Raw genomic sequence first — 15,871 nt, forward strand, 5'->3', positions numbered from 1 at the left:
CTGGGAGCACACTACCGCACAAATGCTCTTTGGAATGTCAGACACTTCCTACCTGTAGCAAGGAGGAGAAACTCTGGAACAGCTCTCAGAACTCCTAGTAAACTGTGGGATGCTCTGCGCTGACCATATGCTTAGCCAAGCTTTGAAGTGCAATTCACAGCCATTTTTTTTAAAGAAACAAAATTCCAAGGCATTTACCCTTTAAGGATCCTGCTCCCCCGTTTAACTGAAAGCATTATAGAGAGTACTTGGTAGGCAAGGAAAAAATTCAAGCAAGGTATCATTTTACAGTAGGGATGCCTAGTAAACTTATGCCCAGTTGCTTTTAATTTTAGAGTAATCGTGCATAATGCTAATCAATAACTCTGGAAAGCAAAATCAAGACAAAGCTATCTCTACCCCTGTGTAACTTACTAGGCACATGGCTGTGAGCAGGTCCTCATCTACTGAATGAGCAGCCTGGCCTCCCTGCCTTGTGCAGTCCCCTCCAGGACTGGCCACTCTATCCTTCTCGGTCAGCCTTAAGAAGGCAGCTGTCTTCAGTCTGAGCTAGCTGAGGCACAGATCCTTAGAGCGGGGAGCAGCAAGAGAACTAAGCCCACCCTTTCATTTTTTTTTTTTTTATTTTTATTTTTTTTTAAAGATTTTATTTATTTATTTGAGACAGAGAGAATGAGAGAGACAGAGAGCACATGAGAGGGGGGAGGGTCAGAGGGAGAAGCAGGCTCCCTGCTGAGCAGGGAGCCCGATGCGGGACTCAATCCCAGGACTCTGGGATCATGACCTGAGCCGAAGACAGTCGCTTAACCAACTGAGCCACCCAGGCGCCCCCACCCTTTCATTTTCGAGCTGAGGGAACACTGGTCTGGGAGATGGTGTGACTGGCAAAGCGATACCACCAAATGGGAGTGCTATCAGTCACCATGGTGGCCGAAGAGCTGGGCCCCCTCCAACCAGCAAGTACACGGATCTTGAGGAAAAATCAGGATTTAGGGTAAATTATGCTGCGGTTTGTGAGCCAACAATTCTTGGGAGCAGCAGACCAGGGGGTGGCTTAGGGAGTCTGAGACGATGCCAAACAGGTAAGAGAGCAGGCGACATGGGCTGAAAACGTGCGTGAATCCCAGGTTCTTTGCGGCACCTACTGGTAGAGCTACGAGCTATCAATTCACTGCCCACTTCAGTGAACCGCTGTTGTACCAACGCTCTACTAACTTATTTCCATGAAGCCAGCAGCACAGGAGGCCCCAGCCCAGCGGCTCAGACGTGGGGGTTTCACGCCACAGGCTGGCAGTGCCCTAGAGTCCATTTATCTTTAGCCTTAGAAAGAGTGGACTTTCCTTATTTTTTCAGTTTTAAAAAATCTCAATTTTTCGGGCACCTGGGTGGCTCAGTTGGTTAAGCGACTGCCTTCGGCTCAGGTCATGGTCCTGGAGTCCCGGGATCGAGTCCCGCATCGGGCTCCCTGCTCGGCAGGGGGTCTGCTTCTCTCTCTGACCCTCCTCCCTCTCATGCTCTCTGTCTTTCATTCTCTCTGTCTCAACTAAATAAATAAAAAAAAACTTAAAAAAAATCTCAATTTTTCTAGACATAAATAAATACCAAAAAAATGAAAAATCTCAACTTTCCTGCATCACTGAGGAGTCCTCATTGACACTAAAAGGCAAAGAAGTTGGAGGAAATGGCATTATGATTATCATTAATTATGACTACAATCAATTCCCCCTCGAGTTCTTTATCAGAGTTGCCCCTCCATCGCTTGCCCACCTAATTCCACAACCTCTATATTTAGAGCCGAAGCATACACACCAGCTCTGCCGACTCAGACAGAAGTTGATTTTCTGTGCTAACATTGTCCTGAGATCAGACAATCCTTGAATCTGACAGTTTATGCTGAGTTTACAGAGCAGTAAGTCAGAAATTCTTGCCAATGGAAACTTCAGCCCAGTGACACACTGCTTTCATTATGCTGGTCTCTCTCTGTCATACTCTCCCCATCTCCTTCCTAACAATATCTGACGGCTTTTCTCATTCAGTGTTTGTGCAACAGGCACCCACACACCGATCACCAACATCAAATTCTGATGGGCGAACCCAAGCCCCTTCTCCCCCGCCCCCACTCCAAGATCTTATTTATTTGAGAGCGAGCGCACGCATGCGCCAGCAGGTGGAGGGGCAGAACGGGCGGGAGAGGCAAGCCGACTCCACCCTGACTGCAGAGCCCAACTCGGGGCTCGGCGTTCGACACTCAACCGAGCCATGCGGGCGCCCAGAACCCAAGTCCCTTCTGACTGTTTATTCTGTGAGCACCCAGCACCAATGGGTATCACTGACTTGTATACTATTTATTTGAAAGCCTGCTTTATAATTAAGTCAGTTCAATGGACTGCCAAATTCTTTTTTTCTTCTCTTCAGTAGCTCTCCTTCCCATTGCAAGTTAATTAACGTCAGACCAGGAGTTCTTATTATGTTCCCAAAATAAATACAGAAACTTCAGTAGATAAACTTAGTGCATAAAAATCTAGCTGGTTCATTTGACTTCACAGCCCATCCTAGCTCTATCTTCTCAGTGGACAGATACTGACCCATCACCAAAAAAGCCAAAGGTGGCTGAGAGATGGGTCCCTGTAGCATTTTCCCATTTAAAGAGAACTGGGACACCGGGGTGGAGGGAGAGGTGTGCGAAAGAAATGGTTGGCCAAAAAACCTGAAGAGAACTTCAGCCTCACCACCGTGCTCAACTACAGAACTTGGGAAGGGTTTAATGGATTTTTGAAAAGTTTTAGTGTAACCACATTATCATGATTTCCATGGGGGGGAGAGGGAGAGAGAGAGAGAGAGAGAGAGAGTGTATGTGTGTACACACACATACATAGATATTTTTAAAAGATTTACTTGAGAGAGTGGGGGGAGGGGGGGCACAGAGGCAGAAGGAGGGAGGGAGAGACAAATTCTCCAGCAGACTCCCAGGTGAGCGCAGAGCCTGATGGAGGGCTCAATCCCAGGACCCTGAGATCATGACCTGAGCCAAAATCAAGAGCTGGACACTTAACCGACTGAGCCACCCAGATGCCCTGCTTCTATGGGAAAATGTATTTTGAACCCCTAACCTCTGGCTTAAAAAAACAAATTTTGGAAGGCAGCCCCTTACAACTAATCCAAGATAATAAAAGAGAGGGAAAAGCCCATGAGGTAAGGGCTACCATAAAAACAGAACACAGACACAAAGTTTGTTACAACGCACAGCAGAGGGCACAGAGATGGTGATGATATAAGCACCATACCCAACGTTTAAAAAAGAAATCGGAATCCTCTAAGACCTACATTAACCAAACTCTTAGTTGGCTAGATTTTTTTCCCTAAGAGAAAGAGATAAATCCTAAGAAAACAAGTAGGTGCTAGGATGCCCCAAAACCTTCCAGGTTAAGTAGTATCTGAAGGCTATCAATAGCTTAGCCCAATTTCCTATCAATTTGTTATGTAACACCATTAGATGTTCAAAGTGGTTACCCTGGAGATACAGCAGAATCACCTGGGAAGGTAAAACACCAATATTTAGAAAATGACTAAATTACAGACAGAAAAATGAACATTTTTGCAAAGGTTGAATGTTTGTATCCCCCCCAAATTCCTACGTTGAAGCCCTAACCCCCCAGTGTGATGCTATATAGAGGTGGGGCCTTGGGGAGGTAGTTAGGTTTAGCTGATGTCATGAGGTCGGGGGGGGGGGGCGCCATGGTGTAGGGATTCATGTCCTAAGAGTCACGAGAGACCTTGCAGCTTGCTGCTGTCTGCTCTCCCCCACAGGAAGACACAAGGAGAAGTCGGCAGTCTGCAACCTGGAAGAGAGTCCTCATCATAACTCCACCACACTGGCACGCAGATCTTAGAATTCCAACCTCCAGAACCATGAGAAATGAGAAATAAATTTCTGTTGTTTATAAGCCAGTCTATGTTGTTCTAGCAGCCCAAATGGGGTAAGACAATTTTTGTTTCTACCACAAGAGTAGAGCCAGTAAAAGATCTTAACCTCATTCCAGCCTACTTTGCCAATATACCTGAGTTAATCAAGGTTTTACATATCCATAGGAAAGAACAGGATTCATGGGGGTGTGGGGGGGCTATGAAAATAAAGATCATGAGCAACTGACATGAAAAGAGCTGAGTACAATGCATCATGGTCCTTGCTCTATGGCAAAGCCTTATTCACCAATTAAAGCAACAGAGTTGGTCAAAAGCTGTTGGTGTCTGTTCAGGCAATCAGTGGAATTTTGCTCAGCCCTGACAATTCTCCTCCTAGGTTGGAAAACATCTGACCCTTGCCTTCTGGAAAAAAAAAAAAAATGCTTTTAAGAAATCAAACAGCCAATTTGTTTTACAATTGAATTAAGACAGGTGTTCCTAGACCACAGAGCCCCTGAGGTACCTATCTGATTAACCAAGCTGCAGCTGGTTTCAAAATTAAAACCAAGTTCTAGGTCATCATCACTGCTCATGCAATGCTAAGCACAGAAAGAGCCGACAGAAGTTTGTCAGTGAAGAGCAAGAGAAAAGGAGAGAAAGGATGCTCACCTTCAAGTTCAAGAAGTCAATTATAGGTGAAAAATTTATCTATATACATCAGAAATCTACTAATAGAGGGGAAAAAAAGGAAAAAGATGTAAAAAAAAATCATAAAGAACTATGTAGTAAGATAATTAGGGTTGCCCTTTGGGTGAAAGGAATATTGGTGAGAATTTCTCTTCCTGCCTGTTTCTGTCCCCATCCAATTTTTTAATGAACATTTACTATTTTTGTAACAAAAAACTTAAAGACATCTAATTTTAAAAACTGACAATTTCCCAATACAATTTAACAGTACATCCATTAATTTAGGATGCTTATTTACATATACAAAATCGTGAATAAGCCAATAAACTCGCAGAGGATAAAATGTTAGCTCTTTGAAACACTCTTGAGACTTTTCCAGATAACCCAGAGTCAACCTTCTTTACCATAGTTTCAAAATATTTCTTCTCAAAGACTGTGTTCTATAAAAATTAGACTTGTTCTTTTGAAATGAACATAACTTCAGGACAATATTAATATCCCATCAATATTAACATGTGAAAATGACATTATTTCATCATTTACCAGTTCAGTAAATTTTGCTTTTGTTCAGTGGTGTTGAGAAATGAAGGCTTTTTATGAAAAACACAACAAAACAAAAAACACACATAATTACTCAGATTTATATGGTTTCTGGATTTAAGTTTTCATCACTTAACATCGGCATGATAGCATATAAATCTGCATAGTGGGTTCATAATTCTAGGGGACTTTTACCAAATAAGTACCACCAGTGGAACTGGGTGTACATTCTTCTGCCACATCAAGAGTGCTGTGGAGAAGTCCATGGGAAAGGAGTCCCATTAAAGTGGATGTGGTGGATACACTATCACATCAGTGGCTACCACCAGTCCCTTATCTAAAATGAGCTTAGGGGCGCCTGGGTGGCTCAGTCGTTAAGCATCTGCCTCCGGCTCAGGTCATGATCCCAGGGTCCTGGGATTGAGCCCCACATCGGGCTCCCTGCTCGGCAGGAAGCCTGCTTCTCCCTCTCCCACTCCCCCTGCTTGTGTTCCCTCTCTCGCTGTGTGTCTCTCTCTGTCCAAATCTTTAAAAAAATAAATAAATAAAATAAAGTGAGCTTAAGAAAATAACATTAGGGAAACTTTGCTTGATATGCTTTCTCCAAAATGGAAGTTTCTGTGATAAATCATTACCGCATCCATCCCACTTTCTTACACAGAGATGTTGGATTTACTTAGCCATTCATTCATCAGCCATGTATGTTTAGCTAAGGAGAACGCCCTTTCTTAAGTCACCAACTATATTATTGTTCTGGTCATAAAGATACAAGATTTCATGCATTTCAAAATCACAAAGTCTGAGTACAGTATCTCTGGATTTTACTGCCCTCACTATAGCATACCAAATGGCCTTCAATTTAACAGGCAAAATCTTTACTTCCAGGGCATGACCAGAAACGCACCCTGTTGGATTGTGATGAGGTGTCTCTTTCTTTACACAGGAAACGCATTTTGAATTTTTTCCCTGCCATTATGTAACATCATCTGCACCAACTGATCCACATGGCAAGTATGCTTCAAAATAAAGTCTGACAAGATAGAACATAGTGAATTTTTCTAATTAATTGAAATGAGATCTAGCAAAGGAGTTCTGAGGGATTTTTCCCCCACGTCCTGTAGAGAGACTGACTTATCTGTGTCCCTGACAGAGCTCAGAGTACACTTTCCCAGGCCTGGAGTGGGGACCTCTTAGTGGGCTTCATGACATCCTGACGGCTTATGGGTTACAAAACAAATCAGCTGAAAGGAGAGCCTGCTAACGCTTCCTTTGAGTGCTGAGGATTGCCCCTAGGTTGCCTACTTCCAAGGTACAAGATCCCATTCACGTTTCAGCTACGCTCTGAGGCTTTTTCCTACCTTTCCCAAATAAGCGGTTGGTAAGATGCTTGCACCCAAGCTTCTCGAGCAACCAAACATCCCCAAGGATTTGCTACAATCAAACTGCCACTGAGCAGACTTCAGGAATTACTATGATTATTGTGTCTGGCTGCACACTGATGCAGCTAACCTACACATGCAGGCACAGGTTACGATGTTTTATTTAAAAAAAAAAAAAAAATTAAAAGCAGGCAGCAAATTATAATAGCCTATTTTTAAAAAAAAGGAGGGAAGAAGAAAGAGGAAAAGGGGGAAATAAAAAATATGAATAGCAGTTGTTTGGGGGGTGGATTGTAGCCTAGGTTGTGTTTTTTTCATTTCTGTACTTCTGTGTTTTCCAAGTTTTCTTTTTCTTTTTTTTTAAAGATTTTATTTATTTATTTATTTGACAGAGCGAAAGAGCACAAGCAGGAGGAGCAGCAGAGGGAGAGGAAGAAGCAGGCCCCCTTCCAAGCAGGGAGCCTGATGCGGGACTCGATCCCAGGACCCTGGGAGCATGACCTGAGCCGAAGGCAGATGCTTAACCGACTGAGCCACCCAGGCGCCCTCCAAGTTTTCTTGAAAGAGCAATGGATCACTTTTACAATACATAAAACAATTAAAAACTGCCAACATTTCCACAGTTTGAGATTAGCATTTGAAATCAAATTTCAAAGCCTGCAGTGGTCACTAAATGTCATCTCCTTAATGGAAGTGAACCCTCCAGTCACAGGGTTGTTCTTTGGGAAAATGGCACAGAGAAGCCCGCGGGGACAACCAGAGCCAGGGCGGCAGAGTCCTCACTGCCAGACCTGCAAGGGCAGCAGGCAGCAGAATGGGACTGTAGCAAACCCAGTAGGGCCACACTCCCTATGAACTTTAAAAATACCTTGTTCCACAGCAATTAAAAAGATCAACCAAAGATGCAAAACTGGTTTGCATCTTAAACGAATTACCGTGTACACAAGTAAGGCAGAAAGGCCATCTTGTCTCCTGAGCTAAGAACAACTGTTCTAAGAGCTGGAAACCTAAAACCTTTTTTTTTGTTAATAGCACTTAAAATATACTGTTTGCTTGTTTCAACTTAAAAAACAACAACAACAACAACAACAAAATAAGTCTTGTCCTAAGGCTTGAAGGACATCACTCTAAACCCCAGCCCTGTGATTTGCTACAGTCACAAAGGGTGAGAGACCCCGGGGTAAGAGGGTATCGCCTCTGCAGTGCTCCTGAAGCTGGGGTCTTTTCAGGCCTCTGTACTCACCGGACACTGCCAGGTGGCTGAAGGTAAGCCCCCAGCACCGATCAGCACGGAGGCCTACATTAGGCAAAACGCTGCCTGGAAAGACAAGCTTACGCCCTCAAAGCCACCACGGAGGCAGACCACCGCAACCCTTCTCCTTCCTCGCCCAGGAACAAAGAGGAAGGGTTCAACCTCACATCTTCTTCACCAGCTTTGTTCCGTTTCCAGCATCTCTGCTCCATGCAGGGCCTGCACCCACTTTTTACCGCACGTCTTCCTCCCATTTGTCTCCTCCCTGTTCCCTTGCAACAAGGCTGGACTTAGATCTATCCAACCGTGTGTGTCAATTAACAAATAATTAAACCAGGTGCCAAGGAGCTTCAGGGCCTCTCCTGTGGTTGGGGGTGGGGGGTGGGGCCACTGCAGGGGTGTCACTGCTCCCCTCCACCACAGCCATGCACACAGCGTCCCTCCTCACTGTCCACAGATCCACCGGCCTTCCCGGACCAGGAGACCAAGCTCCACGAGGCCAAGGACCTAACATCATCTTTCTTAGCAGAGTATGTGTAGATAGCAGGCACATAAACTGAATGAATACAGGCTCGGGGCCATACAAATGCGCTAACTGCTCATAGGCACAAACGAAAGCCAAAGGGGCTGGGTCACACAGGGCATGTGAACACATACTGATTCATCAGTTGAAGAGACCAGGTCAAGGAAGGTGGTAAGACATTTGAGGCTCAATTAATATGCATGCTCATTTTCCTGGAAAACGGGTAGGGCAAAGTACCACAGAAATTAGATGGAAACTTTCATTATTAACAGCAGAAGCTACAGTTTTTGGAGAGCTTACTAGATGTGAGTCACTGGGACTTGGTGTTAAGGTCAACATTGTGCCTTTCCTCCTTTAACTTATTAGAAAATCTATAGGGAAGAAACACTTGAATTGTTTGCTAACTGCTGTTTGGGAAGCAGTACTGGTCATTATGTGACTGCTTGACAGCACATACCCCTGACTGCCTGGAGAAACGGACCTGTGGGGATCTGGGGGCAAGAGAGCATGGCACACAGCACAGCATGGTTTTCAAACTGCAGGTCATGAACCATTACTGGACTGTGAAATGAGTCCGTTGTGACCTACATTTTGTGAAAAATGAAACAGAATTCAATAGAAAATCAGTGCAAAGCACAAGAAACGCTGTTTTAGGAAACTTGTCCCCATCACATGTATGGTTACAAACACATTGGTGTCCTGGGTTGCCATGTTAACTTCTCTCTTGTCCACAGTGAAACAATTCTGAGGGGAGGGATGAAAGAACTTCGCTATGCGTGGAGTGTGAGGAGAGGCAGGATGCCAAGAGTAATCCTCTCAACAAAGCTACGAATTTAGGTATTCATGTCTGTTTCACAAAAGAGCTCAAACTGCTTGCCTGATGTCACACGGGTTCTTCAGATGGAAGGAAGATTTGAACCCAAGGAAGAGTTTTCCTATGCTAAGATAGGGCTAAGATACTATCATTTGTAAATGGAGGCTAATGAATGAAATTACCATCCAATTCTGAATCCAACTTTAGACAAGGATGTCTCTGCTTTTGGGAGCCGGGATTATCTCAGATAAAAGAAGACACCCCAAATTCCAGAAATAACAGAGAAGGCCACACTCGCTGGGCCAGCTAGAGGAGAACAGAGGAAGGACATCTGGTATGTGGCAGGTGACCCTGTTCATGATGCGAGTGTTAGCTGAATTACAGGACTAATTCCCCATTAATTCACTCTATTTTTTCCTGTTGTACTTCCTAACAATGGTTAAGTACCTAGTCCACCTGCTTACAGTCACGGTCTTCTCTTTTCCCACAGTGTTCCATGCCAAGTGCACAGAGGGCCCTCCACAGCTGCTGACTTGAACTTCACTTAATAAATAAGCTAGTACTGCCTGCCTCTTGATGCTAGTTATCCTTCTCCAGAGAAATAAGAAAAATCCTTCCTGGTTGGGAGAAAATATTCAAGATCAAGATTTCCTGACACTAAGAGAACATTCCAAGTTTTAAATGTTCTGTCACCTAAGAAAATGTGAATACCAAATAAGAGACTAACAATGATCATGTTTGAACAAAAATTTTCAAATAAGGGGTTTGCAGGCAGCGACCACCAGTTAAAAAAAAAAAAAAGCCCGTCACAACACTAAAGTCATGCTGACTAGACTAATCCTAGTCTACAGTGAGGGCCTCCTGGCATGTGAGTTGCAAACGATATATCTGATAAGGGAATTGTATCTAGAATATGTAAGGAACTCTTACAATTCAATAATAAAATGATCTTAAATAGACATGTTTACGAAAGATATAAAAATGGCCAAGAAGCACCTAAGATTCTCAAAATCATTAGCCATCAGGGAAATACAAAACCACAATGAATACCACTTCACATTTACCAAGATGGCTTTAATCAATATGGTCCAACCACTTTGAAAGAACAGTCCAGGGGCGCCTGGGTGGCTCGGTCAGTTGAGTGTCTGACTCATTTCAGCTCAAGTCATGGTCTCAGGGTCTTGGGATTGAGGCCCACAGTGGGCTCCGCACTCAGCAGGGAGTCTGCTTCTCTCCCTCTCCTTCTGCCCATCCCCCACCCCCAGCTCACACTCTCTCTAAAATAAATAAGTAAATCTTTAAAGAAAGAAAAACAAAGATAAGCAGGCTAGCAATCCCCCCAAATGGTAAACACGGAGTTACCATGTAATCCGACAAATGCACTCCTAGGTATGTGCCCAAGAAAAATGAAAACATATATCCACATGAAAAATTGTACATGAGGGGGACCTGCGTGGCTCAGTTGGTTTCAGCTCTGGGCATGACCTCAGGGTCGTGAGATCAAGCCCCACAGTGGGCTCTGCACTCCAACAAGGAGTCGGCTTGAAAGTCTCTCCTTCTCTGTCCCTCCCCCCGCCCCCATGCTCTCTCAAGTGCACTCTCTCTCCAAAATAAATAAAATCTTAAAATAAAAAAAAAAATTGTACATGAATATTCACAGCAGCATTATTCATAATAACCAAAGGGTTAAAACAACCCAAATGTCTACCAAATGATGAATGGATACACAAAATATGATATCCATTTATTTTATCCAATAAAAATCCATGCAGTGAAACATTATTCAGTTGGGAAAAGTAGTCAAGTGATACAGGCTACAACATGGATAAAAGCCTTATGCTAAGTGAAAGGAGCCACTTGCAAAAGAGGACATATTATATAATTCCATTTTTATGAAGTATCCAGGATGGGCAAATACAGACAGGAAGTAGAGTAGTGGCTGCTTCAGGGGAATGGGAAATTCAGAGTGACAGCTGAAGGGTACAGGGTTTCTCCTTGAGGTGATGAAAATGCTCTAAAATTGATCGTGGTTATGGCTGCACAACTCTGAATAGACTAAAAGTCAATAAATTGTACATTTTAAATGGAGGATTTTTATGGTATGTGAATTTATCTCAATAAAGCTGCTACCGTCACCATCACCGCCAAAAAGAAGGTGATCTAGGATATTAAGCAGAGGAACCAGATTCCCATCCAATTCCTTTGGAAGCCAGTGCCCGGGCCCTGAACACTGCACTGTACCTCCTTCCAAAATACAAATGACCGCTTTCCAGTTACCTGGCCAAATCTACACTTAAACTCTTCCAACAAAGCAGTAGGAGACCGTAAGACACATGGGATAACTGCCTCCAGATAGCTTACAGTTTAAAAAATAGGTTTACTGTCAGATAGATGAGCAAAGGCATGTACTACAGACAAATCATTATAATACATAATGTAGTACATGCCTTTGCTCTTGATAATGACCTACAGTATAGGATATATTCTGTAATATAGACCGTGACCTACAGTGTATCATATGGAGGATAATCAAAGAGAGGATCAGATCACATTCATGGAAGCACAGAACAGATTTATTTTTACTGGACGAAAAAAAAAAAACATTCCCCCAAAGCACTGACTAAAATTATTTATAGCTGAACAAAATACAGAATAAGTTCCCCAACATTTAATCATCCCAGACATATCCAAAACAAAGGGGGGAAGTTTCATGATGATGTTAAATTTCTCCATCTTAATTAACATAGGAACTTGATATCCCAGATTTGAGGTTTATTTCCAGGATAGGGCTTTGCAGTGCATATATTCCATTGTGAACTCCATTTCTTTATTATTGAGGTCTGAAATAACCCTGAAAGTGCACTGTGTCATTAAGTTGGTGAGAATGTATGCCTTGGACATCATTTTAAAGGGTTTCAGTTACTGAAGTCCCCAAAGAGTCTTAAGATTGCAGCAATCCATTCTCTCTCCCCCATGGACTCTAAGATCAAACCGTCCTCTCAAGGACACCAGGCCACTACCTCCACCTTGTGGCCACAGCTAAACCCTGAGGGTCATAGCCCCATCTCCAAAGTCGCCTCAGCTTCTGAACAAATGCAAGAGAGAAGCTGTTTCAGTTCCTGACAGCCACCACCATGAAGGCCGTGACCAAGTGAAGTTCTCACAACACCCACCCCTGTGAGAATTTCACTTGGTCACTTGGTTAGCTCTTGATTAATAAGTACCAATACCAAGTATTTGGTGTGTCAGGGACTTAAACAAGAATCTTCAAAGCTTTAACTTCAATGGAACTGGTTACTGCTTCTCTTAGGAATTAGCAGGTGAACTTTGGAATACAATGTTTTTAAACTGTGTGTGGTAGGTGTTTTCTAAATTTAGATATTGCATCTGAATTCCGAAGACAAATGGTAAGTATAGATTACTCTGGATATGTATAAAATAGCCGACCTTTGAAAACGGAACTTTTTTTTCTTTTACCTGGAAGGGATAGAGAAATGTTTTTAGGACCATTATTCACAGTCTTAGAAAACTCAGTGACATTCCTCCCTATGATACAGGGAAATTCAAGAATAACACTGAAAACAGATGTCAGATTAATTCCAACCCTGACTTCCTCTCAAAGCTGACATTCCCGTCACCACTTCATTCTCAGGGACAATAATGAAACTAGAGCGGCCCTGGGGGTGATTTCAGAACCAGTCAACATGAACTGAGACGCACAGAAAGACCCTAAAGTTTGGATAAATCAGACAACTTTGCATGAATGGCTTAGCCAAACCATCGAACTGGCAATCAGGGTTGAAATTACAAAGAGCTGGAAGATCTTCATCAATACACTGAATTTTACATGGAAACCAAATCGCAGTACACTAGGGTCAGCTTCTTATAATTTATCTTAGGGAAAGTAAAATCTCAGGACATTAGATCGGGGGGAAGGCATCAGGGAGCACCGAGGCTAGGGATAACAAGTACTTCTGTCTGACATACCAACTTGGATAGGCTGATAATGGCTGTCCACAGTTCTGTGTGTTGAAGAGCATAAGGACCAGTCTGGACTCCCTAGGCAAGGCCTGTGCTCAAATACCAATGTCTGCCAAGGGCAACGGACAAAGGGACCATACCCTATTACTTTCCATCTTCTGTACCTGTTTAAGCTTGCCATTCCTGATTTTAGTTTGTCCTCCTCTGTTTACAAATGGAAAACTTGGGCCCAGAGAAGTGAATGAAGTCAATGCAAGGTCATACAACTAGTTAGTGGCTGAACCAGGTTAAGCAACCAAGTCTATGACTCCATATCGGTATCAACAAATCGAGTTGGGAAAAGATAGGGTTCAAATAATACCGCTAATAATTGCTAATAATACTGCTAATAATTCAAAGAAGAAAAATGCTGTTTGTTCTGAAGAACCCCTGACAGAAAAGTTTTAGCTCCACAACCACACTGTCTCAGGAACTTTCACAGAAACTATCCTGTGGTTAAAAACACATTGTTTCCCCTCGGTAAAAGGAACCTAACATTTCCTGCCTGTAAATCAGTACATCACAACATATCCCCAGAAACTTTATTAATTGCAGTTAAAAAAAAAAAGAGAGAGAAAGTGTGAGAGAGAGAGAGAGCAGGTGCTAGGCAGCTCTGTCAATGCGTACTTCAGAAATGAAGTCCCCACTGTGGGAAGAAACAGCTGAAAAGTATTTTTCACTTACATTGCTCAGGGTATCTGCAGGCCTGAAAGAACAAGCTGATAAGAGGAGAAAAAAGTATATGGAGAGAACTATATACATTTTTACCTGTTCTAATGTGAGCTGCTTAGAAATGGTATCATTCTCCAGTTTTTTAATTTTCTTCATCAGTTTGTTGACCTGGAATTCCTGCTCCTGTTCGAGATGCTGTTCTAGTTCCGCTTTCTCATGCTGCAACTGGAAAATGGGAAAAACACAGACGTGAAAATCAAGACACTCAAAAGCCAGAGAAACACGGGCTCCAAAAGCTGGGTCCACTGAGTAAGAGGTATCATCACAGAAGTTACAACCCTCATGTCTGCCGATACCCAAGTGTACACCTATGAGGAACCTGCCCCTAGGTTCCTCTAACTTACAACCAGAAATTATAGCACACGCACACAGACGCCTGGCCTGAGCCAAAAGGCTGAAAATGACACGGCAGATACACCTGAGCATCAAATCATGAGTAGACCCAGGTTTCTGTTTTTAAAAACATGTAAGTGGTTGCCTCTGTAGGGAGGAATTGGGAGGCTAGGGAATGAGGTAAAGAAGGAAACTTGCTTTTCAATATACACACACACGCACACACCCTTTTGGTACTCTTCAAATTTTATACCATGATAAAAATTAAATGAAAAATAGAAATTTTACAGTCAGTTTTTACTAAATGAATTACTCAGATTTATATAATGTGTGTAAAGATGTCACAATCAGAAAACATACATAAATTATTCTGAATACTATTTCCCTATATACTAATAAGCATCCTTTGGCAAAAATCAGTACAATTAATTATCTTTCTATAATGAGAACATACATCACACCTCCTACATCTTTCCTAAAAACCAAGGGGGGAGGCCTCTTATTTATGCAGTTAAAAGATAAAGTTATGGTGTCATTGAAAAGCTTTTTATTTTTTTATTTTTTTATTTTTTTATTTTTTTTTTTTTGAAAAGCTTTTTAAAAATGTACTCCAACCATCAAAACCAAAAGGGAATAAAGGAAATCCATCAGATGTATGACTACTGGGGTTCTCATTAAGAACTATGCTTTATTTCTAACATTCTCAACTGGGAGGTTGGGTTGATCCACAGCAGGGGTTGGGTAGAATGATAGCAACAGGGTCCAGTATTTTCAAAATCAAGGGGAGATTAAGTAAAGGGTATTAAAAACAATGAAACACACACAGTTGTATGTACATATCTAAGAGGACACTGCTCCCTAATTTTACCTTCAAAACCATTTCTTCAGGCAGCATGGTGTACCACGTTCTTCATATGCATAGGCAGGCATGATCACCCCCTTTTTCTATGTGACAAAAGAGGTTTCCAAGATAATTCAGCTGGAAGGTGGCAGAGTCTGGGACCCACATCCTGTTCTGAACCCCAAGCCAGCGTTCTCCCACCGGATCCTGAGCAAACCTAAGAGGAATCATCTTCAGACTCCTCTAGTGTCCAGTGCATGCCTGGCGTTTAAAAAGTCACATGACCAAACACGTTTCAGTAATCCATGCGTGCTTGCCTGGAGGATGCGATGTCTTTTTGTAAACCCCGCATATGGTCTGATTAGCCAGCCCTGAGCAACCTCCACATGGCTGCACCGAACCCTCTCCACACTGGACACAATCCCACTGCTCTGTAAGCAAGCACATTCTTGGTTAAAAAAAAAAAAAGTTTAAAATCTGACATAGTATTTTAACAATGGAAATGTTGACTAAACAGATGCTGGTTTTCTGCCAACTGTTTCTGATGTGCAACTCCAAAAAAAAGCTGGTCAACCTTGCAGGGACCCAGAAAAAAAGCAGATGCAAGGAGGTGCTTACAGTGACAAGTCTATTTTTAGCTCGCTCCTTAAAACTCAGGTTCTGCAAGATCAAGCAGTAATTAAAAGACATAAGAGAAATGGACAGAGAACAAGAAGAGCCCCTGCCATTTCAGACACAAATATCACTCAAGAGGAAAAAAACAGCAAAGCGTGCGCATCTCCACCTAACATTTTTATTCTGTAAACATTACCTGTGTGTCTTCTATCTGTAGGTCCTGCCTTAGACA

General features: G+C 42.7%; 1 protein-coding gene across 1 annotated transcript in view; it reads right to left on the bottom strand.

Annotated features, from left to right (window-relative positions):
• Window positions 1–15,871, bottom strand: part of LOC118019498 (coiled-coil domain-containing protein 6-like) — a 105,965-nt gene that overhangs the window by 26,267 nt on the left and 63,827 nt on the right. The window contains exon 3 of the mRNA XM_035018737.1: window positions 13,887–14,015. Within this exon, the coding sequence (XP_034874628.1) occupies window positions 13,887–14,015 (129 nt within the window). The remainder of the gene's footprint in view (window positions 1–13,886; window positions 14,016–15,871) is intronic.

This window comes from Mirounga leonina, unplaced genomic scaffold (assembly GCF_011800145.1).
Source record: "Mirounga leonina isolate KUSES-001 unplaced genomic scaffold, KU_Mleo_1.0 Mir_108, whole genome shotgun sequence".
In the NCBI taxonomy this organism is placed as follows: Eukaryota; Metazoa; Chordata; class Mammalia; order Carnivora; family Phocidae; genus Mirounga; species Mirounga leonina.